This window comes from Stenella coeruleoalba (assembly GCF_951394435.1).
Source record: "Stenella coeruleoalba genome assembly, chromosome: 10".
Taxonomy (NCBI): Eukaryota; Metazoa; Chordata; class Mammalia; order Artiodactyla; family Delphinidae; genus Stenella; species Stenella coeruleoalba.
The window spans coordinates 99,408,149-99,435,903 of NC_137156.1; the positions used below are offsets into that span (position 1 = coordinate 99,408,149).

Below are 27,755 nucleotides of genomic sequence, written 5' to 3' on the forward strand. Positions count from 1 at the left end.
TCCCAGGCCGGGGACCTCTCAGTCTGCATCTGAACCTCAGCTTCCTTTCAGGGCCAGGAGGGAGGAGGCTGCTCGCCGAGTTACGAGTTACGTGGCAAGTTCCCGGGAGATGGGACAAGAGCCCCATGTCCTGAGGCCTGTGGAGGGGCCTCCTCTCCAGTGGGTCCCTAAAGCAACTCACAGAGGAGGGCCTCCAGCACCCTCTCCACGGAGGGCAGTGGTCACGCAGCTGAGGTCGGAACCTCCAGACTTCAATTGTGCCCAAGTGCTTTTATTTGCCTTGTCATTTTCTTTCAGAATAAATGTTAAACGTAAAACGTACCCCCTTCTGGAAGCGATCCTGGCGGCTGAACTGAGTGGGAAGAAAACGCACCCCGTCCTCCCCGAAACTGCAGCCTCACCAGCTATGCATCATTGTCTTTAGTGGGTCAAGTGATGGCCCGGCCCAGCAACAGCAGGTCAGCGGTCACCTGGAACCTGGCTGCTTCCACCCCATTAAGGCAACAACTACCCATGTGCGTTAACCCCTCGGCTCACAGCGGCGGGGCTGCGGCCCCTTTAAGAGCCCTCTCTCTCCAGGCCCCTCTCAGAAGAAACCGGATACGACGGGGATCTGATTGGGACAAGGGGCCGCCTGGTGAGGGAAGAGAGATGAGCAGGAAAGTCACTGCTGCCCTTCTGAGCACAGGCAGTTGCCGCCTCTCCCAGCCTTGCTGCCGCAGAGTTTAAATTAATTACAGCTGAAAATACAGGGTTGCCATCTGGTTTGCAAAAGCAAGGATAAGGGAATAAAATGAAAGGGTTTTTGGTACTAACCTCACTTTAATCATTGCCAAAGAGCATGAAGACAGCCCAGCGTCCTCCCACAAGAAAGCCTTGGGCCTCCCAAACTTGGCAGGCGGTCCAGGCGCAAAACTGGATGGGCGGGAGGCTCGTCAGAATAAAAGTCCCCGCCGGGGGAGGCGGCAAGGTGAGGGCCGCCGCCCGCGCGCGCGAGGGCCAGGCTCGGGGCCGGGCCGGGCCGAGGTTCGTTCACAGAGGCTTTCCTGCCAGAAGGCGACACGCATCGTTACGGTCCCAGTCCGTGAGAAAAGAGATCCGCTGTCAGGAGGACAGCATGCCATTTCCTCTTTCTTTGTCTCCCCGTCTGCCAGAACATCAGGCTTTTATAAAACTCTCTAAACCGAGGCCCAGCAGAACCCAGAGAGGCCGGCGGGCTGCCGGCGGGGCGGGGGGGCGTTGGCGAGGAGGAGCAGCGCCGCCCCGCACGGTCCCCTCCCCCGCGCCCCCCACGGCAGGAGGGTCGAAATGCCCCAGGTTCCCTCGTGCCTGGTAGGGAGCGACTTCCTTCTGCTTTCCTCCCGTCGGCAGAAGCCTGGCTGAGAGGCTCCGCTCTGCGGGGGCTCAGGCCGCAGAGCGCCGGGGACGGTAAAGGTGCCGCCGCGGTCCCGGGTCTGTCTCCAGAGGCCTGGGGTGGGTGCAAAAGATGCCACGTCTGCAGCTTTCTCACCCCGCCCAGCATCAGGGAGCCCTCGGGAGCCAGCCTCAGTCCCATTTCTGGCCAATTCGAACTTTCGCCTGCCCACCACCTGAGTTCTTTTCGACCCAGGTGAGTTTTACAGACAAAACCTAGATGTACCTGGGTCCAGCTGCTTTCAGAAAGTACTACCCGCGGCGGCACAGTGGTGTTGAGGGGAATAAATTCCGAGCAACCGGTTACAGTCTCTTATAAACCAGAGATCAGAACAGTAACAGAGACGATAAAAGCCAATGATGAAGACGGCATTACTGTTCTGGGGAAAAACACATCTTCAACCCCCAAATGATGCGAAAGTTGTCTCCCAGATCCTGCCCGGACCGAATCATTGTCTATAGCAACGGTGTCCATAACATTCAAACTCTCAGGAGTGTAACTTTCAAGTAAATGGTACATCTATCAAACCACAGGAAACATCTGGTAAAATGGTTAAATAAAACCAGAATTGAAACGTTTGATTTCAGAGCTTGCTGATGGTACCCAACAAGAGACCATTAAAACAAACACCAAAAGCCCTCTGCCCACTCAGGATGCTCAGTGCAACTGTGGAAAATGTCCTCGGAGGGGGAGGGGAGAATAAGCAGACAATCCAGAAACGCTGGCGGGGGTGGGGGGTGGCAGGGCCCCCGTTCCTGGGGCTCTGCCCTGCACATCGCCGCCCCCAAAACTTCCTCAGGCCCGGGAGGGCTCCTCCACGCCCACCCTCATACCCCCACCCAATGCCGCCAGAGAAGCAGGCACCCAGGAAGTGCCGGATAAGTGAACGAACGAAGCAACGGACACACAATATACATCTCTTCCTTGCACAACTAACATGTATTAAGCACATACAATTATCCCACCGTCAACACACACAGCCTAGACGTGTGTCCCAAGGTACTAGGCAGCACATTTCGCTCCTTTCTAGTACACTTTAGACGCCTTTTCCATTAAAGAAAAGCTTTAATGATTCAACCACTTCCAAATTTAAAAAAAATCTGGATTTCAAAAACACAGTAAAGTTGAAAAGCAAATAACAAATTAGGAAAGTGGTTATTTTCCTAACTCACCTGATGGACGGTCCTTAATAAGCAGTTACGGCACAGCAATAGAAAGAAGATGAATGCCCTAAATTTTTTTAAGAAGATAGAAACAGTCACAAAAGAAGAAATCGAAATGGTCAATGAAAATATGAAAAGACCATGCAAGTTTCCTAGTAGCAGAAAGAAAACAAAAAAGACAAGTTACCACAATGATTCTCCTATGAAACCTGCAAAAATTAAATACACATTAACAGTCACCTTTGTGATGCTGTGGGTGACAGGCACATGCATAGAGTTGCCAGTGGAATGTCAGTCAGCTAACCTACCAGAGATGAGCTGGCAGGATGCATGGAAGCAGAAATGGGCGCTGTCCGACCCAGAAATTCCACTTCTAGAAACGGGGGGAATACGAGATGTGAACAAGAATGGATGTACAGAGACGGCCCCAGAGGTATCACAAATAATAGCGAAACATTGTAAACAGCCCCAATATCTGTATTTGTTAACAAGTTCTTTTGGTCACAAGCAACATAAAACAAGGCCTGCTAGCTTAGGCTAAGTGGGGGAATTTACTGGAAGGATACTCTGCTACATTTCTTGGAAACGAAAGAAGAGTCAAACCACCAGTGCTCAAAAAGGAAAAATTAAGGCGTCCCGGGATCTGGGCAACAGGAGGAGGAAGGCGTCCCCTGCCCCCAGCCCCGCACCGGGCAAGATGCCCGCCTGGGAGACCCTGCCACCCACCCAGCCCACCAGGCGCTCCAAGTTCGGGTGAGAAACCCCACAGCCACCGTCTAGGTCTCCATCACAGCACCCCCAAGGAGTTAACATCGAGTCTCAGAAATTCTGAGGTCGGTTTTATTAGACATCAAATTCACTACTGAAAATTAGAAGAACCCTCTCTCCACTCCCCCAAATGCTACCAGTTTTCACAGTCAAGAGACTTCACCTGAGCTTCGAATCAATTATATCTAAGAAACCGGGGGTCTCACAGGAAAGCGGTCCATTAGAGTTTTGCAGGTTTAGGGAGGAGGAGAATAGGGCAACGCCCCACCTTTGCAGCGAATAAGGGAAGGTGCTGGGTTGTTGCTTTTTTTTTTTTTTCTTTTTGTAAGTAAAACCACTGGGATTGTTGGCTAAAAACAGAAATGAGCCTTTGGGGCAGCAATAAAAATATATGAAAAGTTGGTGAGTTATCTCGGAGCAGGCAGGGACATTTACATCTGTTCCTTACAGCTCAGCCACGTCCTGTTCCAATTGCTTCCTCTCCTCCTTCAACCTGACTTCTCTCCCTCTGCCTTGTCCATTTCTGAACTCACCCTTCCCCCCACGTAACAACCACATGCACATCCTGAATACGTGCTTTACTTATCATGTACAACGTCATCCCTCCCAGTGTGGACAGACAGGCCCCTGCTGTCGGTCTGGCTGGTTCCAAAGGGCAACTTTCCCAAGGAATGATATCAGGGCCGCCCCTGCCTGGGACCCCGCCTCCCTCGTCCCCCAACGCCACCACCATCCAGTCCGCAGCATGGGGAAAGCTGTCCTAGATCAGAGATCACTGGGTGGCACAAAAACGAAATGCAATGTGTGGCTCCTAACTGCACCCTGAATGTAAAGGAAAACGTCCCTAGAGGGCCTTCTCGAAAGTGAACACATGTACTATGTTAGATCGCATCACTGTCTACGACGCGTACAAAAGAGAAAGCAAATGTGGCAGAATATTGACAACTAGTGAAGCCAGTGAACGATATGTGGATGCTCGTGGTTGTTTAAACCAGTTGTTTAATGTTTCTGTAGATCTGAACTTTTTCCAAAATGAAATGTCGGGGAGGATGGCAGGTCAGACGCTCACCAAATTTGGTGGCATGTTTAGAAAGATCTAAGTTAAAGTAGAGGCAACCAGGGAGGCTGGGAACCCTGACACAGGGGGTGTGAAGAGGAAGCTGGGAGATGGCTAGGGCCACACCGCACACATTCAGATGCCCCGGGCAGTGAAAACGCTGGTTTCAAATAGGAGCCTCAGAATGGAAGTTCCAAAGCAGGTGAACACCCACACTGCCCACCGTGAGTTGGGGGAGAATCGCTTCTCACACCATGTGGAGCTTCTCAAAGGCGTACAATGGCGGGGATTCGGATAACTTCTTTTAAACATAATCATGGTAAAGGAGGCTTTTGACAACTGATAGTCCAAGACGGCCATCTACTGAGAATAATTCTGGGAAAGGGAGTTTAGGACAGGTCACCAAAGTGCCTGAAGGTCATCCTACATAACCTGGATTTTATCTTACTGTCAAAAATAAGCCAGAACCATTGCCCATCAGCGAACGTTGCCGTGCCCTCCAGGGTGGCTCTCAAGAAATACGTGCCAATCACAGAGCCACAGGGCATCAGCACCATGTACCCGTGTTACACGGTTAGAACACGGAGCCTCTGCGCTGCGGTCACTTGACATAACTTGCCCGAGAGCTAGCACCCAAAGTGGTCACACACAAACAAAATACACACCACAGCTCTATTATGAGATGGTTGAAAAAGGCTTTGGCTTTGAGAACTTTTTAGGTAGATCTGAAAAACTCCAGAAGTAATAAACACCTGAGCAGAGATCTGTTGGCTTTTCTAGCATGGACAGAACTATTCTTTACACCCACAAGTGTCTGGCCATCCCTCTGACCTGCAAGCTGCACCCACCTGAACTGGATTTCTCATTGCTATACCCCTTACCTGGTGCTCACACTGGGCTCAGAGCAAGACGCACAGGAAGAAACATAAACAGAGGGAGGAGCGGGGGAAACTTCATTCCTACAATAAACTCCGAAGGCTTATTATTCAGGGTCAGCACTGGGATAAGAGCATTTGATCCAAAGCCAGCATCTCAGGCAGAGCCAGTGATTCAGATTATTAAGTGTGCACATGCCCAGGTACTAGGGATTTGCATGTTTCTGTTTGGGGGGGAAACAGGGATTCGGGGAGGACAGGTAGTGGCAGTGGGATTCTCTGTTCCAGGGGTTCACTGAATGAAACATCAGGGCTACACAGAAAAAAACAGAAGTACAGTAAGTGGTGCCACTCAGGGCTTATTGCATATTTGAAAGCGATTCTTGGGACTTCCCCGGTGGTCCAGTGGTTAGGAGTCCGCCTTCAAATGCAGGAGACGCGGGTTTGATCCCTGGTCGGGGAACTAAGATCCCACATGCCGTGGGGCAACTAAGACCCGGCACAGCCATAAATAAATAAATAAATATTTTTTAAAGAAAACAAAGAAAAAAGAAAGCAATTCTTACCATCCTGTCCAAAGGGAAGAGCATTGACAGTGCCCTCAGAGTGGCACGTTTTTCATGGAAACATTTAGCACCTAGAAGGCATCGGGCACTATGCTGGGTGCCCTGGTGGGACAGACACAACAAGGGACAGCAAAGTGTGATCATTCTATGCACAGAACTGTTCGCCTTGAAGCGGAAGGAACCGCCCTTTGTCAAGAGAAGGAGGCAAGAAAAGTGACGACAGACCACAGTGGGCGGCACCTCAGCGGGCAGCGCAGAAGCTCCTGCAGGCGGGGGTCTGCTCAGGGCTCCCTGGAGCTGACTGGGAGCCGTGGGAGAATTCCCAACAGAGAGGAAGACGTCAGAAACCTTCTTCTGCACTAAAGTGCCAAGACCAGTAGGGAGGGCACTGCCGTGGGAATGGGGGTCTAAGCCATGGCCGAGGCCAGGAGCTTCGTGGAAAAGATTCAGCAGACTGACTTAACAGGGGGCAGAGAGAGTACACATGGGAGACCAGATCGAAGAAGCGCGAGGTGACTTCACGGCAAGTGGAAAGACGGACGGCTGCCCTGCCATGAAGATGGGGGACAGAGCTGGGGAGGCGCTGGAGGAGAAAGAGCCTATAAGGTCACGGCCGGCGGAGCACCTCTGGGCCTGAGCGGCGCACACACTACCCGGAAGGCAGGCGGCTCTGTGGCTGTGGAGGTGTGGCCTCAGCCGGACATAAAGACCTAGGAACCCTCCACCTCTAGTGGTAAATCAAGGCACGAGCTGGCGTGTGACTTCTTTCCAGGGTCTGTGCAGTGAGAAGGACGGAGCCCTGGAGGATGGATTAATGACAAGCCTTTGAGAGATCCTGAATGGCGGAGCCAGAGAACTGGGAGGGGAACCAACGAAAGCAAGAAAGGGGCCAAGGAAACCAAGGGAGAAGAGGCTTCCATGAAACAGGAAGTCAACTAAGATAACCTGGCTCAGGTTCCCCCTGCATCTGGCGACCAGCAGGGCACCAGCGAGGGAGGGAGAGAAGTTTCATTAACGCTGATGGTCCGGATCACGGCACTGGACTGGGGAATGGACACGGAAGTGGAGACAATCCACCCCCTAGAAACAGCTCGGAGGGAAAGAGGTGGGTAAGGAAGGAAGGTGAGGGGCACACGGGCAAGGGAGAATGGGGCCCCAGGCTTCCTCCACGTCTCTGGCCTCAGTGAACTTCGCTGAAAGCCCTGAGCAGGAAAGCTGGTACCCTACAGCCCCAGATCAAGGGATCACACCATCCTGTCATCACATACCTAAGCTGTACGGCACCAGAGCCTTGGGAGTCTGCACGTTCATCAGAGAATTTTGAAACCAAATAAAATGCTCATTTTGTTAGGCAAGTATGCCCCCCAGAATGTTGCTAACAGGGCTCGTGAGAAAGGAATCAAGGCTCCCACGGCGAGTTAACGTCTGAGAAACCCCGGGCTAAACCACGTCTCTGCACCTCAGACTCTCAGAGCCTGACTGGCGCCAACCACACAGGCAGACTCAGGAGATCGGGTTGGGCGCTTCCCAAACTCTGGCCGGGGAACACTCTCTGTCCTTCGAGCATCTTGAGGTAAGAGGGCCCTGAGGCCCTCGACGGGCAGCGGTGCCCTGCATCCCTGAGGGGTCACCTTGGTGGTCACGAGGATACGACTTCCGATGAGTCAGAAAAGCCCACGACCCTCCCTCGACGGGTTCAACGACAGGGACAGGTTTGGGGGAGCAAAGAGGGTTCAGCCTCAGACGTGCTTCTAAAGTGACCTGACCAACTAGGAGTTGGTTTGTTGCTTCCACTTGGCCCTGATCCGGTTTCTCTGTGGATCTGTTAGTTGTATTCTTAGATCTCTTCAAGGAAAGCAAGGCAGGAGGCAGAGAAGTCAGAGGACAGCACGGTAGCGAAATCCATCCCCCTCTAGTCTGCGGTGCACGGGGCCTCTGCTGGGGCCGTGGAGGCTCGGATCCAGAGTCCAGATCCCTTGTTTGCCAAGGTTTCTAGCTCCTGCCAGACCGAAACCCTTACTGCAACACTGAGCTCTTTAATTATGCTTTGGAGACAATCTGTGGAGAAATTTCGAGAGAGAGAGACAGAGACAGAGACAGAGAAAGAGAGAGAGAGAGAGAGACAGAGGGAGAGAGGGAGAGAGAGGGAGAGAGAATGTGTGCTGCATGAGTGTGTGTGTGTGTGTGTGTGTGTGTGTGTGTGTGTGTGTGTACCCAAAGATTTAGCAAAGAAGATAAGGGACCAAAGTACTGGCAGTCATGAAACAAAACTCACACCAAACACAGCACGCGGGACTTGGACGCCACCTCACCGTGTGCCAGCCGCTGGTAGCACAGGAGACCATGGGTTTACAAGACCCGAGAGGAAAATCAAAGAACCACCGACACTCACACGAGGCACACTTCTGAGCAGTCCTCCTCCTGGTCCTCAGTCAGATCTACTAAAGTGACAGCACCTGATGTGCTCTCAGGACAGGCTGGCTCCACGCTGCAACGAGAAGAGGTCTGTGCGGTCACACAGCAGCAAGACTAATCCTCTGCGTGTAAATATAGCTGCCGTTTGTGTCCCCGGCACAGATGCACCTTCATGGAGACCGCGTTCTAAAAGGGGCTGAGGCGCCTGGAGAATCCGGGCAGGAGGGGGAACCGGCCAAACCCTATGTTGAGCTGTTTCCTCAACTTCTGAACAAATGCCTTTGACTTAATCCATCAACCTAAAAACACTCTTTTTCTTTTTTTCCATCTTAGTGCGTCGTCTTAAAAAGTGTCTTTACACATGCTAATGAAAGTTCTCTGATGGATCCCAAAGGTTCTTTAATGCCTCTCTAGTAAAGAAGTCCCCCTTTTCAAGGTTTCGTCCCACTTCTATAAGCTCTGTGATACGAAGAGCCCAGAGGTCCCCTGAGCAGATGAGAACAGACACGCGATGACGGTCCTTTATTCTGCTGCCTTGACTGTTGTTGGCACGCTTGGCATTTCTTCATCCCGTGTGTCATTTGGCCAGAACAACGCCAGTAGCAGGACGGTTCTCTGCTTTCCGAGCTCTCTGCAAAGACTCTTAAGGCAGAAATGATGCCTGCTGGGAAAAGGCTGATGTCAGCTCTTAAGAGCATAGCGCCCTGCTCGGATAAGGAGGTCTTTGTTTTCGGCTCAACTGTGAAAATGAGAAAATGCCTCTAGCCTGACAAACAAGAAACCCACACAACAGAGGTCGGGCCGTGACCTTTATCTAAAGGTACCACACTTCATTAGCAAAACACTCACATGCAACACACAGATGCGCCTTTAATGTCGCATGGAGTGGCTGTAAAAACCAGCTTCATTTCCACCCCCGTGAGGGCTGACCCGCAGCCCTAGCTCCAGTGCAGGGCAAAGTCAGCCTCACACGAAGCCCTTCTGACACTCTATGTCCCCACAGAAGCACTCATTAAAGACCCAGGCTCCCTTCTCATTTACTTTTCAAAATAAATACACATACTTGCTGTAGGTTGGGGGGATTTAAAAGAAAAAAATTAACAACATCTCAGTTTCTGAGTTAGTTATTTAGGATAACTAAAATTAAGGCTATAAAATATCTTAAATCCCAGAACACTTGTGGGAAGACTTACACGACTGTGTGTGAAAGCGCACAAGAGGAGAGAATTTTGGGGCTAAAACTTCCCAAGTTCAGATGATGCCAAAAAGGATGTGGGAGAAAAAGAGAAAGCACATAGTCTGAGGGATTCTATTTCAAAAGTCCTTGATTTATGAAATCTGTGGCGGGGTGGGGGGGGAAATGTCTTCATATATTTAAAGCAAATTTTAAAATGTCCCCGTCTTCATCTTTAGACTAACGTTACTACTGGCCTGTGCCACTAACTTAATATTGGGTCAGAGATTTTAAACCAGAACACAATTTCTTTTTTTTTTTTTGGCTGCCTTGGTTCTTAGCGGCCGGACGCGGGATCTTTCGTTGCAGCGTGCGGGCTTCTCTCTAGCGGTGGCGTGCGGATTTTTTCTCTCTCTAGTTGTGGCGCACAGGCTCCAGGGTGCATGGGCTCTGTAGTTGTGGCACGCGGGCTCTCTCACTGAGGCACGCGAACTCAACAGTTGTGGCACACGGGCCCAGCCACCCCACGGCATGTGGGAACCTAATTCCCCGACCAGGGATCGAACCCGCGTCCCGTGCATTGGAAGGCGGATTCTTTACCACTGGACCATCAGGGAAGTCCCCAGAACACAATTTCAAAAGCACTTTCCTGAGCATGAAGGAAACCCTCCTCTGTTCACGTGGGGCTCTCACCTGCACAGAGATGCCCTTTCAGCCTCTTCAGGGGAAGCTCAACAGCTGCTCTTCCTCCCATCATTCCTGCAGGGAAGCCTCGCCGTGCGTGGCGGACGGACCTGCCTAGCGCTCTCAGAGCCCTTCCACACTTACGCGCCTGCATCCCGTCACCGCGTGCTCCAACTACCCCTCTCCACCCGTCATCTCCAAAGCATCGTTCCGCTGTGTGGAGAACGCTCACACGGCAGATCATCCAAAAGCCCAAGGCGCTAAGCTCCCGTATCAAACAGTTCACAGCAGCCGGATGCGTGCGCTCCTCAGTATCAACGTAACATGGGTCCCAACAGCGCTGGCTCCAGGAACAGCCAGGCTGGGTTTTGATTCCTGGCTCCATGACCAACTAGCTAGCTCTGTGACCCTGAGCAAGTTACCAATCGCTCTGCGCCTCACTTTTACCACCTGCAAAAGAGGGATAATCACAGCATCCACATCACAGGGTTGAGAGGACGCGAGGAGATCACGCCCACGAAACATTCGGCACAGCGCTTGGTACACCGTCAGGCTCAACAGACAGTCATGGGCACGAATAAGCCCTGATACAGAGGCTCCCCTGATTCTCTAGATGCTGGGAATCCTGACCCATCATCATCCTCAGTGATGAAAATCTGGACCCCCTCTAAGGCTTACGTAGACATGGACACAGCAATGACATGGTCTGCCTATAAACACGTATTACTGTTAACCTAATAAAAACACGTCACTGTTTACCCTTTAAAGTCTCAGCTGCTGTTAGGTCAAGGTACTGAAATAACCCCAACTTTTCAATTTCCTCTGGGTCTAGCTGTTTTTTTTTTAAATTTAAACTATAGTTGATTTACAATATTGTGTTAGCTTCAGGTGTACAACAAAGCGACTAGGTTTTCTATAGATAGATATAGATAAATCTATATATATACACACACAAATATATAAATAATCTTTTTCAGATTCTTTTCCATTCTAGGTTATTACAAGATACTGAATATAGTTCCCTGGGCTCTACAGTAAATCCTCGTTGTCTATCTATTTTGCATATAGTATCTGTTAATCCCGTACTCCTAGTTTATCGCTCTCCCCACACCTTTCCCCTTTGGTAACCAGAAGTTTGTTTTCTATGTCTGTGAGTCTGTTTCTGTTTTATAACTAAGTTCATTTGTATTATTTTTAGATTCCACATGTAAGTGCTATCATATAATATTTGTCTTTCTCTGTCCAACTTACTTCACTTAGTATGATAGTCTCTAGGTCCATCCATGTTGCTGCCAATGGCAACATTTCATTCTTTTTTATGGCTGAGTAATATTCAATGGTATATACGTAGCACATCTTCTTTATCCGTTCATCTGTTGATGGACACTTAGGTTGCTTCCATGTCTTGGCTATTGTAAATAGTGCTGCTATGAACACAGGGGTGCATGTGTCTTTTGGAATTGGAGATTTCATCTTTTCCGGATATATGCCCAGGAGTGGGATTGCTGCATCATATGGTAGCTCTAGCTTTCGTTTTTTAAGGAACCTCCATACTGTTTTCCATAGTGGCTGCACCAATTTACATTCCCTCTGGGTCTGGTTTTAAACTGAAATGAGGAATAGCTTCCTCTACTTTCATGAAGTCTTGTGGACTAACAGTCCCCTGGTAAAGCACGTTCATACACATCCCTACTAAAGGTACTAAAGAGATACAAGAAATGGAGAATCACCAAACAGAGCATGACGGTGCTCTTATACTTTACAAACTAGATACTCCTGAACACCTGAGGTACCATCTACACAATCAATCCCTCTGGGGGAAAAAAATGTCCATTCTAGTCAGTAATCAGTAAGGTTTTGTGTTTTTTTTAAACCGAGTTTCTAAATCACACCCAGAACGTGATTTCAAAGGCTTCCTCCAATCTTCTGTCAAGCTGCAAGAATTACCCCACTCTACCCCTTGCCTCATACCTTGATCTACTTTATTTCTACGGCAGATAAGAGTACTTTTTTGAGTCTGTTTGAGTCTGTTTTTCCCTCTTTTTCTGTTCACTCTCATGGGGTCAAGAGGGAAGTGACTGAGACCAAGGGAGAAAAAAAAATAAAATAAAAATAAGAATAGGAGGTTAAGGGAAGAAGAAAGCAAAGGAGAAAGAAGGAGGAAGAGAAAGGGGAGGAGCAAAGGGAACAGAGGACCCGAGCCTGGAGAACGTACCCAAGGATACACCAGAATCGGCTCCATCAGACTTGAGGAAAACTTCAAAGGCATGGCCACAGAAGCAAAGACAACATCAGGGGACATATTTCACACCAGGAGAGGATTTCAAAGGAACAGCACCAGGGAGAAGGGGTCACGTTTTCTTTCGCTGGGCCCTGCCCCTTTCAGCTTGGATGGTTAACGCCGTCTGGGGCGAGCACGGCCGTTACTGCACAAGGCCAGTGACCATGGCTTTGATCTCAGTGTGAGCTTCTGGGTTTTGCCCTGTTCTGAGGCCAGGGGCAACTATTTTGCACATTTATATAGCACTGATCAAAGAGAGGGTGCCTCTTCCAATCGGGAAATGAGCTCAAAGAGCACGTTCTCTGGACAGTGGGTCTAATTTTCAATTCAACACAAAAATTATTTAGCACCTGCCATGTGCCAGACACTAGAATGGTCAAATGTCACCCTAAATATGTGATGTCCGTCTTTAAGATGCATGTCATCCTGTCTCAGGTGAGATACAGCTGTGACAGAATCACGTGATGATTGGTTTCGGTGTCACACACAGCAAGGTTAATCCCAGCTCCACCACTTTGGACACGTTATGCTCTCAATTTCTGCTTCTGTAATACGCGCGCACGCGCGCGCGCACACACACACACACACACCCCCCATCTTAAAGGGACACACTTATTGTAAGGGTTAAATGAGATAACACACTTAAAGTGTCTGGCATAGGGCCAGTATAGAGTAAGCACTCAATATACACTCCCTTCCTCTCACAGGTAACTGAGTGAACAGCTGAGCTACATACCCATCACTCACACACAGAGGTGAAAACTGAAATCCATCTTAGACCATCCTCTTCAGCACAGAACTCTCACCAGGTTCCACCAGCCAAGCACCTAGACTAAGTCTCAAAACCAGTGTGAATTCAGCGTGTTGTTACACGGCATCAACTGTTAGCCTTCAAGAGTCTTCACTGTATTACAAATACACAAGATATTACAAATGCACAAGATTGTCCATTGCAGCATTATTATAAAATATTATCTAAATGTCCAAACAAAGGGGATTAGCTGAACCCACCATGGCATATGCATGCAGTGGAGTACTACACAGTTGCAAACAAGGATGAGAAACTGGCATGAAGCGATTTCCACAATACATGGTTGACTGAAAACACCTGAGCTCAAGTGAGTATACAAAGTATGGCACCTTGTGTGTCAGAAAGAAAGGGAATGAGAAAATATTCATGTACCTGCTTACTTTAACAGAAAGACACAGAAGAAGGGTAATCACCTTCAGGGTTAGCGAACAAGAGCAGTGAACGGGACAGGGAAGGGAATAATGCTCCTCTAGGACCTTCTGTTTGTTTGTTTTGTTTCGTTTTTGTTTTTTGCGGTACACAGGCCTCTCACTGTCGCGGCCTCTCCCATTGCGGAACACCGGACACAAAGGCTTAGCAGCCATGGCTCACGGGCCCAGCCGCTCCGCGGCATGTGGGATCTTCCCGGACCGGGGCACGAACCCGTGTCCCCTGCATCGGCAGGCGGACTCTCAACCACTGCGCCACCAGGGAAGCCCTCCTCTAGTACTTTTAAATAGAGTTTTAACTTTTTTTTTCTTTCAGTCTCATTAAGACATAATTGACAGATAGCACTGTGTAGGTTTAAGGTGTACAGCATAATGACTTCACTTACTTAAACGGCAATATGATGACACAGTCTTGACTTTCAGAAGCATGTTAATAGTTTACATATTGAAAAAATGAAATCAACAAGGATGGGAAAAAATCTCCCACTGAGTGCCAACAGAAATTAATTATAGATTGTAATTAACGCAACACTGAAGTGGGGAGGGGAGGTAACTTTTGAAGTTGGTACTTCAAAAGAGGCTACTATTATACCCTCAGCACCAGGGGAAAAAAAACACCAACAAATCTTGAACTCTTTTTAGCAGGTTTGTTTTTCAGAGTGGTACAGGCATAGCAATTCTGAAACTCTTTTAAGTGTGCTGTAGGACTGAACACTAAGTAAATGGGCTGAAGTTGTTGGAATCAGGGAGATACAAATATGGAATAGGGGAGGGTGAGGAAGAACTCCGTGGGGTTGGATTATAACTGGAGTATTAAAATGAACTCATGATTCCCTGGCTCTTTCCACAGAGTCTAGAAACCATGCTGTTCAACAGAACTTTCTGTGATGATAGAAATGTTCTATGTGTGTCTGTCCAACGTGCTAGCCACTAGCCACATGTGGCTACTGAGCTGGAATGTGGCTACTGCAACTGAGGAACTGATTTTTTCAACTTTATTTAATGTTAAGTGTGATCTGCCACATGCAACTGTGTCTACTGTATTAGACAACTCAAGGCTAGAGGCCATGACACCACAGTTACACTTAGCACCCAGATCTTGGCTTCTAAATACTACTCCCCACTGAAAGGAATTAGGGTCCCCAGGAGAAACGGCCGACTCCATGGCTGAAGCAGGTAAGTTACAAGATGAACATCTGGTCCCCCAGACAATAAGAAAGTGCTCAAAAAAGGGGTGGGGAGGGGAAGTCATGTAAGAAGGACACATAAGGGCTTCCCAGGTGGCGCAGTGGTTGAGAGTCCGCCTGCCGATGCAGGGGACACGGGTTCGTGCCCCGGTCCGGGAAGATCCCACGTGCCGCGGAGCAGCTGGGCCCGTGAGCCATGGCCGCTGAGCCTTTGCGTCCGGAGCCTGTGTTCCACAATGGGAGAGACCCGCGTACCACAAAAAAAAAAAAAAAAAAAAAAGAAGGACATATGAGTCAGTTGAAGGGACTCTTATCTGCCACATCAGGGACAGCTCAACTCACCAAACAAAACAGGAATCCCTGAGTCCATACGGATGACAGACAGGGGGAAAGGAGAGCTCTTCCTCACCAGATCACACTTGAATACCAAGGTCGTAGAAAAAATTACTCACTGACATTTCCACAAGACGAACCCCACTCTACCCCTTGCCTCATACCTTGATCTACTTTATTTCTACGGCAGATAAGAGTACTTTTCAACTCCCAAATAAGACATTCATGTTCTTAACACTTAGGGAACAAAACAAAAAAATTTCTCAGGGTCACCCTTTCAGTAAGAAAATAAAGAGTTCAAATGACCCAGGAATCCTCAGTTTCCAAGTTCTGGAGAAATCACTAGGCAAACCTCTTCCCTCTCCCCCTCCTCCCCGAACCAAATCAAATGAAAGTTGGTCGTACTCTGTAGCTTCCTACCCTGGCTCAACCTCTCCATCTCTCTACTGGAAAATATCTCAGTATGATGGCTACAGTGAAATGCAGCCAAAGCATGCATCTCTGAGACCCTCTTCATAGGAATCTGTAACTCAGTGCAGGAAGTTTCTTGGATATCTTAAATAAAAAGGAGGGGACACACTATCGTGCAAATAGGAAACATTTCATCAGATCAGACGATGCACTTAAGTACCCTAACCCATGAAGAAGTAACAGATGCAGCATCTTTTAAACGTGCCTGTGAAACTGGTCATTCAGCGCTTAGAAAACACACGTGGAAACATCAGTAACGTTACTGAGATGAGGAATTAACCTGCGGCGAACAAGTGACACTGCCCACCTTTCCTCTCTGAGTCCAGGGAGTTGGCCCAGGGGGCGCTGCCGTTTCTGGTTTTCTAAACCTGTGCATGATGACATCCATTGTGAGTTGCAAGTGAACTCTGCAGTTCTATTACTTACACTTTAAATCACTTACAGTGTCATCACAGATCTGCGCATCGAGGTCACATTTGTAACCACCCAAGGAGTTACAAAATCATTCTCTAAATGCTTCGACGTTCTAATAGTACTAATAACGACGAAAGCTCTGCTTGTCATCTGCCAGGCACCGCACTAAGCGCTCACCATCATCCTTTGAGGAAGGACCCACTATGACTCCCGTCGAAAGATAAGGAAGCTGGGATGTTAACCCCGACGCTACGACGTTCACACATTACATTCACTGTAACAGTGCTCTTATTCCGTATCACTACCAGTATCTGAATAATGGACTCATTAATAATAAAAGCAGTAACTGTCATCAACTGAGTATTGTACTGGGCCCAACTCCTCGCATATTTTCACTCTACTGCTCACAATAGGTCTATACATGAACTGTCAGCATTGCCATTTTACAGAGAAGGATATCGGGCCCAGATAAATTAAGTGATTGTCCAAGGCCACAAAGATGGTGAGTGGCAGAATTGGGATTTAAACTAAGGCAAGCTTGATCACAAAACCTACTATCTCAGAGCCACCTCCCCCTTTCTTCGTTTAAAAAAAAAAAAGAGAAAAAAAAAAAAAAGGACCAAATGTCTCTTATTTGGGTTTGGAGAGAGGAAGAGATTCCTAGTAACATAAGCATGAACTCCAAACAGTTGGACGCCCAGGGTCTAAATTATGAGCCTCTCCCTCTTTGCGAGAGGTCATTGTTTTGCAGAGCCTTGTTGCTGGATTCCTGATCGTAGCAAATTCCAGGGCTCCAGACTGCAGGCTCAGCCTCTGACTAACACTACAGTGATTTACTGAGGATAGAGAAATACCGCTGTCAGTGTGTCTTATGACTACACACACAGGCCAGCGCGCTGGAATGCCGGCAATGCCGAGGGCTGCTGGCGCGTTCGGCCCCCTCGAACCGTGCTAGGTCCCCGCCTCCAGTGAGGAGCCTGGAATATGAGGTCCACGTTCCTGCCAGGAACGGCAGCATCCTCGGAAGGACTGGGGATGGCCGAGCATCCTGAGTAATCACTACACATTAAGTCACGTGTGCGGAGGAGAAAGGAGCAGCGCCTTTTACCCAGACAGACAGCGCGCTACTTCCAGCCGTCAGGGCGGCCTCCGCCCTCTGCCAAGACCCCAGACTACCCACCGGCCTCCCAACCGCCAGGCCAGCCTCCCCGCGCAGCTGCCTGGGGGGTCCCCGAGGCCGCCAGACCTCCGAAGAAGCATCCGCTCCCTCCGCGAGGCGTGCGTGTGAGAAACACAACGAGGGAGCCCAGATACAGCGCGCCGGTTTCCAAATACAAACGTGGTGACGCCGCATCGGGTCACAGAACTTTCGTCTCAGCAAAGGGGGACACTGAGGCGCAGGGAGTTGAAGCAACGCGCGCGGAGGCCGCAGGCGCGGGCGGGGACGGAGGGGCAGGGCCGCCGCCCGGGCACCGCTCCTCTGCGCGCGGGAGGAAGCTCCCTCAGCCGCGCGGGGCAGCCCCGCGCGCGTCCCCAGCACGAAAAGCGCCCTCCCCACCGTGGGACACGCAGCTGCGGCTGCACACCTAGCTCTCAGGGTGCACAACTGGGGCTCCTGAGCCAGCATTTCACAGCGGTGGCCCGGCGCTCGCCCCTTCGGCCACTGCCCCGGCCCCTAAGGACACTCGGTGGGGACGGGCCCCCTGCGCAAGCAGCTGGCACTGACCAGGCAAGAGAAGCCAAGGCTTCCAGACAACGTCCCCAAGCCGCTCTAGGGAAAGGTAGCTCCTCTGGGGAACACACTCGAATGGCTGCACACATGCGTCGGAAGGAGATGAGAGGTCACCTCTCCTGGAGCTATTAACACCGGTTTAGTGCCCGCTCCTGGCAGGGGACTAGCGGGCATCTCTCCCCTTCCGAGTCAGCGGCACAGAGTGGCAAGAGAACCATGGCCCAGGACCCGCTTCAGGGGGGTCACTTACAGGTGGGGGGCGAAGATGCGACTCATCTTGGAAGCATGGTCACTTTCACAGTCCAGCTCGTCGTCGCCGGGCTCCACGGTGAACTTCCTCTTGCTGGGACTGATGGGCGGGGGCCCCGTGCGGTGACTAGTGAGGGCCGAGGCCACGGGCAGGGTCTGCAGCCGGGGCTCCCCCCTGAGAGCAGCTTCACCTGAGCAGAGAGAGAGAGACATGTGTCACCAAGCAGGAGACACGCCCCCACCCCGGCCCCTCGCAAAACGACTCCCGGGGTAAAGTTTCTGGCAAGGGGATGGGCTGCCATTCTCAAAACGCGCCCGGGCCCCGGGGAGCTGCCAAGCGCGAGCCCTTCTACATAAACATGGTTTCCCAGCACAGTCGCTCTTTTCTGCCCCAGCGTTATTGAGATATCACTGACATGTATCATTGTGTCAGTTTAAGGTGAACAACGTGTTGATTTGATACACTTATACATTGCAAAACGTTACCACCAGAGCTAACACATCCATCACGTCACATACCTACCATTTCTTCAATAACTTTTTAGGGCTTTAAAATAAAAAGTTGCAATAAAGTAACTGGGGACAGAGGGCGTATCAACCATAAACCATCTCAAAAGTTAACTGAAGACAACAGAGGTCTTTTGATTTTCGGGTATTCAACGACATACCTGTAAGAGTATGATGACCTAACCGTGGGTTCATTAAACAACTAAACTCACTTTTCTTGCTTGTTACACTTTTATTATGTCTTTGGTATGTTATTTTTTTTAAGAATGAGGAAAATTTATGGGTTAATAGTTCACATGTTTGCCCCCCAACGTTAAAACAAACAAAAATACGTTGTTTAATGGGAAATACTTATTTTTTTCTTACGGTACACTAAAAATGGCATGTTAAAAATATGATTATTATCAGCACTAAGCTTCTGTGGATAATCTGTCACCAGCTTAATGCACATGTGCTGTTCTCAAAATATTTTCAAAGTCAGACACTCATGATCAGAGTTCACATTTTGATCTGATTCGACATCTTGCTGTCTTTCATTCCCGTTTTAGAAAGGCTTCATGCGAAGAGATAACTTTGTGCCTTGTTATGAATTAAAATAAGCATAACCTTTCATTCCAAGAATGGTTATATACTTTCTAAATTATAAGCAAGAGTAATAGTTACTTTAAGAGAAAACATCAAGCTTTCTAAGTCATGGGGGGCTGAGTACCTAAAATTTTCACAAATAATAACCTGTTTGTTGTGCTTTTCATATTGGCCTCTAAGGCCTGACCAATTTTGTTTCCACTTGGTCACCATTTGAGAGTCACATTAGGATAAAGTCGACTTCATCTGAGGCCTGTGGTACCTAAGAAAGGAAATCTTTGTTCGCCACCACTAATTTTCGTATCGTCACAGAAATGCGTGGACAGTTTTAACAGCCGTTTGCTTCACACACATATGACAAATGCGATTTTGTTAGGGAAAGGAGGGGAAAATGCCTTCTTAATGTTTACCAGGAAAAATAAAAATTTTGCCAATTTAGTCAGCAAGATATAAACTAGCAAATATACAGTCACCCATAATACACCTCTAGTCAGTATTTCTTTTAAGGATTCTGGCCCCAAAGCAAACTGGAACTTTCCACTTTAAATGAAATACCTAAAACACAAGCCCTATGCTGGCCTGCTACACTCAGAAACTCAGCAGGATTTTGGTTGACCTCTACTTCGTATTAAGTCATTTTTGGTTTAAACAAACAAACAAACAAACAGCAGTGCTAATATCTGTACCTTAATAAATTAGAAAATATCCTTTCGAAAGCTGCCCCTCCTTCTCATTCTCTCCTTCTCCACAGAGCATCAGTAACCCGGTTAACTTCTGGAGGAGCCCTGGTGATGCCCTGAGAAACCCAACCACTGCCAATCAAGCCTCATCCGCAAGGCACAGCGCCAGCGCACCCTCCACCCAGCGTCTCTCCATGTCCCTGGCAGCGTAAGTGGGATGAGGAGTACTCTGTGAGGACCCCCGGGCTTTGGGAGCCATTTCATCAGATGCCAGATGTGTGGCAATGCCAGTTGCCATGGAAAATCGCCACCATATCAACGAAGTCGAATCACCCCAAAAAAGGAACAGTCACTCATTACGCAGGAAATCACTGTCACATGAAGAGCAAAACTCTTGGGGTAATGAGAACATTCCTGCTTCACTCCGCAGTTTCCATCCTCGTGCAAGTTCTTGTGCTTGTTTGCATTTAAGTTCATCAAATGCAGGCACTGCTCATCTTAGGACTGAATTGCTGGTGTCTGGCAGAGAAAGTCCACAGGAATCCTTTGAAAACACTGGAGATCGGTAACCTGGCAGGTGAAGGACCCACGAAGGAACCACAGGTGGTCCTGGGGGGAGGGGGGCTCCTCCAGAGATGACGGGGACATGCATGCCGTTAGTGCTGGGTTCCCTCGTGTGACAGATGGAGTCACCTACTCGGGGTCACATGTGAACAGGTTAACTATAGCAAGAACCATGCCCTCTGTCTATCAGGCTAACACCTCCTCCTAAACACCGTGCAAGCCCCACACACGGCTCAGCACAAAGAAACCAGGGGCAGGAGGAAAAGAGCCACAGTTAGAAGGGCAGGCAGGTCTGCTCTGTTACAAGCCTTCAGCCTTCATTCATCTCCGGGCCCCCCTGGAGAGGGCCCTGGCCCAACGCCAGGTATCGTAGAGCAGGATTTGCTGGTGTCAGTGTGTACGTAGCAAAACAAGGTTAAAATTATTTTAGTAAAACTCTATTTTAATTTGTTTTTGGCCGCACTGAGTCTTTGTTGCTGCACGTGGGCTTTCTCTAGTTGCGGCAAGCGGGGGCTACTCTTTGTTGCGGTGCGCGGGCTTCTCACTGCGGCGGTTTCTCTTGTCGCGGAGCACGGGCTCTAGGCACGCGGGCTTCAGTAGCTGTGGCTCGCGGGCTCTAGAGTGCAGGCTCAGTAGTTGTGGCGCACAGTCTTAGTTGCTCTGCGGCATGTGGGATCTTCCCGGACCAGGGATCGAACCTGTGTCCCCTGCACTGGCAGGCGGATTCTTATCCATTGTGCCAACATGGAAGCCCGAGGAGTACATTTGATCTGGGAGTCAAGGCACCTGTGGGATACCCTCCCTTTATTCAGAAACAGGCACATATGGGCACATACTTCCCCCCTCTGGGCCTCCATCCAACCAGGGGACAGACTAGCTAATATCTCATATTCCTTCAGACCCAATTCTATGGTCCACAATCCTGTAATCAATTAAGTAACCAACCAACCAACCAACATTTACTATGAAATTATTACTTGTGAAATACTGAACTAAGACATCAAAACCCAAAGTACGTTCCTCAGATCTTATATGTAAAAAAAAAAAAAAAAAAAAAAGTGAATCCACGGTCAAATAAATTTGGAAACCACAAGATTAAATAATTTTCCCAGGAGTTCCTTCTTGTCTTCTAATGCACGTGCCAGTTTCTCCAGCAGCGCTGCCTTCAATCACGCCACCCCCAATTCATCCTACACCTTCTGTAGACACAGCCTTCCAAGGCTCCGTTGTGAGAACATCACCCCATCCTTACCCAAAGAGCCAGGAGCTTGCCAGTCACTGATAAAACACTATCCACACTGCTTCAGCACTCAAAGTCAACACCTGGTCCCAGCTATGCTTCTCATCTGTGTTCCTAGTATTCCTCTTACTAAGCTCTGAAAATTTCAGCCCTAAAGTTTAAACTAGACTAGTCACCATTCCACAGAGAACTAAAGATCTTTACTCAGGTTCCTCCCCTAATCTTCTTGTGTTGAATCCTACACATCCTGCAAAGGCCACTTTTAAAATGCTACCTCCATCAGGTTGCCTTCCTTGATTCCTCAATCTGAAAGTCATCTCTTTTCCTGAATACCCACAGAAATTTATCACTATGGCCCTTCCCTTCCCATTCTGTTCTGTGCCCCTTGAAGCAAGGGACATTTTATTCATTTTCTATCCTTAGAACACAGAGCACAATATATTCCATGCAGCAGATGGTTAGTATACACTGACAATGAGTAAATGAGGCAACGGGTGCCCAGGTTATAGAGTTTTGAGGTATGTTAAAGATCAAAGATAACGTAGAATAAGGAATTTTTAAAGATCTATTTAAGGATATATTTATATAAAGAACGCTTACAACTCAACAAGAGAAAGATAACCCGATTTAAAAATAGGAAAGTATCTCACAAGAACTTTCTCCAAAGAAGAGAATCGCCAAGAAGCACAAGGGAAGATCTTCAACATCGCTAGACGTCAGGGAAACACAAAACAGAACCACAATGAGACACCACCTCGCAGCCACTAGGAGGGCTAGGATGAAAAGACAGAGGACAAGTGTTGATGAGGATGTGAAGAGGTTAGAACCCTCGTGTCTTCCTGGAGCAAAGGTGAAATGTGCAGGTGCTGGGGAAAACCACTTGGGGCAGTTCCTCAAATGGTTAAACACAGACCCAGCAACTACTCTCCCAGGTATATATCCAAAAGAAATGAAAACATATACTCACACAAAACTTATACATGAAGGTTCACAGCAGCATTATTCATTATAGCCCAAAACCCGAATATCCATCAACAACGAACAGATATAAAAAATGTGGTGTAGCCATACGATGGAATGTTATTCAGCTACAAGAAGGAATGAAGTACTGGTTCACGCTACGACATGGATGAACCTAGAATACGGTACGCTGAGTGGAAGAAGCCAACACAAAAGCCCACATGCCATCAGGTTCCATTCTGTGGAACGTCCAGGAAAGGCAAACGCATAGAGACAGAAAGTAGATTAGTGGCTGCTGGGGGCTGGGGGAAGTGAGGGGTGGGACACGGCTGCTACTGCGGGCAGGGTTTCTCTTGCGGGTGATAAGAAAATGTTCTAAAATGTATTGTGGTGAAGGTTGCATAGCTCTGTGAATACACTAAAATCCACTGAATTGTATACTTTAAATGGGTGAATTGTACGGTAACGTGAATTATATTTCAATAAAGCTGTATTTATAAGTAGATGAAAGAAGATCCCAGTATTACGAGATCCTTTTCTCTCTCAGGCTTTTCCACAATTAACTGTTAATAAGAACAAGCATCCATTAATTTTCCCTGAAATAAAAATAAACCTTTTGTTATTACAGCGATATCTCTCCGTCAGTCAGATAATTTTCTAAATATTTATCAAGTTAAAACAAATCAAAGCAGAAGTGCTTGAGGTTATGTAGACACTTGGATTCATCAGAGTCCTATTAAGCTCCAGCTCAGCTTTTAATCAGATTGTGTTTGAGTGTCTATTACATGCCGAAGGCTGTGCAAAGCGCTGTCAGAAAAACAAATGATGAAACTTATACAGACCCTGACCACAAGCAGGGAAGGAAAAAAAATACACACCAAAAGGAACTTATCTTGGTGTATAAAAGACTTCTTTCTTTTGTGTTCATGTGTATTCTAAATCTCACAATGGTTTGGTAATTGAAAAGGGAGAAATGATCTTTCTTTGTCAAGAACAAACAAGAGGAGGGAGTTTGAGCTGAGGAACCCAGTATTTTAAGTTTCTCGAGTTGGCTTAGCTACAACTGTCAATTTAACTTTTTTTTTTTAAGTTACAATTATAACTAAAGAAGCTCAACTTTTAAAATGTATCTGGCCTTTTTAACAGAAGATAATCTTATCCAGGTATGTGATGCTGGAGAACAATGCCTAATGGATACAAAAAATTTACTTAATTGCTGTTTTTAGTCATGGTAGCAGTTCTAGTATATGGATCAAAAATATTCCTTAAAGGGCTTCCCTGGTGGCGCAGTGGTTGAGAGTCTGCCTGCCAATGCAGGGGACACGGGTTCCTGCCCCGGTCCGAGAAGATCCCACATGCCGCGCAGCGGCTGGGCCCGTGAGCCATGGCCGCTGAGCCTGCGCGTCTGGAGCCTGTGCTCCACAACGGGAGAGGCCACAACAGTGAGAAGCCCGCGTACCGCAAAAAAAAAAAAAATATATATATATATATATTCCTTAAATGTTTCTCCCAATTTTGAAGATGAGCAAGGATTTGGGCCCAAGATTTCACAAGAATCAGCATATATTAATTTCAATTTAAAAAAGTTTAACAGAGAGAAAGAAAAAAGAAAACCACTTAGCTTTATGATGTGCTATAGAATGATTCTGCTGAAATAGCAGAAGGAAAATCCTGCTGTCAAAGTCAGAAATGGAGTGGGAGAAGAGAGACCAAGGCAGAGGGATGAGACCCACAGGAATCTGCAGCCTAGTTTCAGAATCCCATTCTTGCCATATTTAAGGGCTTCTAAGACCCCTTATTTCCTACATTATAATACAGCTAAAACTGAAGTCTGTCTATCATCAAGTGGCATATTTTGATAGGACTGTTTTTCTTTGGCGGACATGACACAGTGATTCATCTTAGACTGGACCCAATACAGAACCTGACTGGAGGGCCTTCAAAACAGCACCTGTCTCTTCAGCCCTGATTTCTTCATTTGTAAAATTCAGTGGTTGCATTAGCTCATCTTGAAGGCCTACCTTTAGCTCTCAAATCTACATTGTCCATAAGGTACATCTTCCAAAGGTGGTTGATAGAGAAATAGTCAACTTTTACAGGACACCCTTGACATGGTGGGAGCAAAAGCTGGTTCAACTAAGAACTCCTGACTCAAAGCTCACCTCATAGTTGAAGGAGATTTAGTTAAAAACCAAGCACCCTTCTCAGTCCCAGTGTCCCGGCTTCATTTACTTATTCCAGTGCTACGAGAAAGTTGTCCTTAGTCAACTGAAGCCTGAGATAAACGCAATGTGGTCCACAAAGCGCAGACTTGACTTTTACTGAGCTGAATGGCAGAGACTAAGACCTTCACCATGGAGCGGAGACAACTGATCTGGTTTCAGAGGGACGGACGGGTCCCGGGACAAAGCAGGGGCGGTGTCAGAACTGGGCTCAACCCCCGTCACAACGCCTCCATCAGCTCTGTGGGCCAAAGGCCAGATGGGGATTTGTGGCTGCACTTAAGGTGGGCATGACTCGGGGGAAATGAATCAAAATAAGGGCACTTATTGTCGTTTTATGAAGGTTAGACAGCACAAGGCTGAAATGACAATGTCTGTGTTTATGGGAAAGGGGAAGGGACAGCTATACTAAGGGGTCTCTTGCTATAACTTCTAAGGATTTTTCACAAAAATCTCCATGCCTTGCCCAACGGAGAGCTTTCTGCCACAATTTAAATCTCTGCTGTGTCCAAGATTTTACGTTCTACTCTCCTCCTCACCCCTTTTATTGTTTCTAAGCGTAAACCAAAGAAGTAAAACTACGGCTCACTACCCCAAGCCAGCTGCCCAGCAGTGGGATCCGTCTCCTGTGTGACCACAGCCCACGGCGACAGACTGACATCACCCTGCTGGCGGGGGAGCACCTGATAAAACAAACGCACTCTACATTTCACAACCCATCTCCCATCTCCCAAGCCCCGGCAGCCGGGGCCTATTCATTTTCTTTCAAAGAATACTTCTTTGTCTCACGGACCAGCAGCTGGGGAGAAGACAGAGAAGTCAGCCTCTTTCAAACAGTCCAACTTGTGGCTATTCTTGACTTTTTTCTTTTCTCTAAAAAGGAAGGCTGTTAGGCAATACGATGAAACCCAGGAGAGCCAGCAGAGATAAAAGATGTGACGTAGCGTCTGCAAGCGGCGCAAGGATTTCATGGCTCAGTGACGGAGCCCCCGCCCACCTCCGCTCGGGGTGCCCCACCAAGTGCCCTCCCCACTGCCACCCTAGACTCACGGCTCTAAACCCGCAGCCCGATCGTACATCTGGAGGCCAAACCTCAGCTAAAGGTCACTCTTGTCCAGTCAGCCAGGGTCAGGGGGCTCAGGGGAGGCTAGGCCAGACCCTCGAACTGAGCTTGGTTTCAGCAGCTCTCACCTTTTCTTTAGCGCAACAATGAGATTGTTAAGAGAGAAAAAAAACAAAAACAACCACAACCTGTATGACTGACTGCTACTAATATAATTAAGGATAACAACACCACAGTAAAACTTGCGAAGTTAAAACGCACACTGTTTTAATCAGAATTTCAAGTACTCCAGATAATCTTGTAGACATTACACTTTGTCAGAGCTTTCTTCTATCTTATATCAGCATATTTTATTTTAAAAGCATTTAAAAATCCGAGCTGGTATTCTGGGTTTCCCTGACTATAGTCCTCTAAGGGAAGAGAGGAAGAATAACTCCCATCCTACAGCCAAGGAGAGTCGTGTTTCAAGAATGGGTGAAGGGACTTCCCTGGTGGTCCAGGGGGTAAGAATCCATCTTGCAATGCAGAGGATGCCAATTTGACCCCTGGTCGGGGAACTAAGATCCCACGTGCCGTGGGGCAACTAAGACCCGGCGTGCCACAACTAAGACCCGACACAGCAAAATAAATAAATATTAAAAAAAATAATAACAATGGGTGAATAGCTCAAGTCACAAGACTGATTGATAGAAGGGCTGGAAGGAGACACCTGGCATTTTGCTTTCCTAGCTTTCATATCCTTCTAGCTGTGCAGGATGTTTACAGGTTAAGGAAAAGGAGTGGGAAGAAGACACTTGAAGGGAGGAAGTAGGAAAGAGAGTGGAAGGGAAGGGAGAGGAAGAGGAGGCATGCAGGGTGAGGGCGGGAAGGGGGACTCATGTGCTGAACTGTGCCCCCCAAATTCATATGTTGCAATCCTAACCCCAGTACTCAGAATGTGACTGTATGTAGAGATAGGGTCCTATGGGTGGGCCCCAATCCAATAGGACCAGTGTCCTTATAAGAGGAGATTAGGACACAGACAAGTACACACACAGAGGAAAGACCATGGAAACATGAAGATGGACATCTACGAGCCAAGAGGAGGCGCCTCGGGAGAAACCAACCCTGCGGACACCTTGTTCTTTCGAAGTCCAGCCTCCAAAACTGTGAGAATAGATGCCTGCTGTGTAAGCCCCCAGTCTGGGGTACTATGATCCCACAGCCCCAGCTAACTAACATAGGAGGGAAGAAAGGGAGGAAGCAGGGAAGGCAGGGACAGGGCTGAAACCTGGGTCTGACACAAAGGATAAAGCTCTTCACTTTGGGACCTAACAGCTTCCACCGCTTGGTCTATCCTGACTGACCTGATCTACTGGGACTGGTCGAGATGGAAGCAATTTTTTTTTTTAAGTTTTTTTTATTGTGGTAAAAGTCACATAATATAAAACATACCATTTGAACCTTATTTAACTGTAGAGTTCAGCGGCACTAAGTGCATTCACATTGTTGTACAGCTCTCACCGTCATCCATCTCCCGAATTTTTCACCTTCCTAAACTGAAACTCTGTCCCCGTTAAACACTAACTCCCCACTCCCCCGCCCCCAACCCCCGGCCCCAGGCATCTGCCAATGTGCTTTCCAACTCTATGAATTTGACTATTCTAGGTACCTCATATAAGTGGAGAAATGGAAGCAATTTAACGCCTGGAGGCCACTTCCAGATTAGAACGTGCCCAGGAGGGGACGAGACCCGTGGGCTGGCACAGAGGGCAAGGGGAGCCCTGGCTCCATACCAGGAGAAGTGCAGAGAGACTCAGGCTGTGTCTCAGCGAGAACAAACGCACAGGAGAGACCAGGGCTCTCTCTGGAAAGCACAGGTGAAGGGGAGGGTCGAGGAGACCAGGCGGGGGTCTCACCCAGGCTGCTCCCA

At 48.2% G+C, this 27,755-nt stretch overlaps 1 protein-coding gene across 4 annotated transcripts in view; it reads right to left on the reverse strand.

The window, feature by feature from the left end:
* Positions 1-27,755, reverse strand: part of VGLL4 (vestigial like family member 4) — a 159,232-nt gene that overhangs the window by 18,687 nt on the left and 112,790 nt on the right. For 3 of the 4 annotated variants that reach the window (XM_079933872.1, XM_079933870.1, XM_079933871.1), the window contains one exon: positions 18,024-18,213. In XM_079933872.1, the coding sequence (XP_079789998.1) occupies positions 18,024-18,213 (190 nt within the window). Of the gene's footprint in view, positions 1-816; positions 916-18,023; positions 18,214-27,755 lie in introns of all 4 variants that reach the window. The other variant, XM_079933873.1, reaches the window with a different exon arrangement.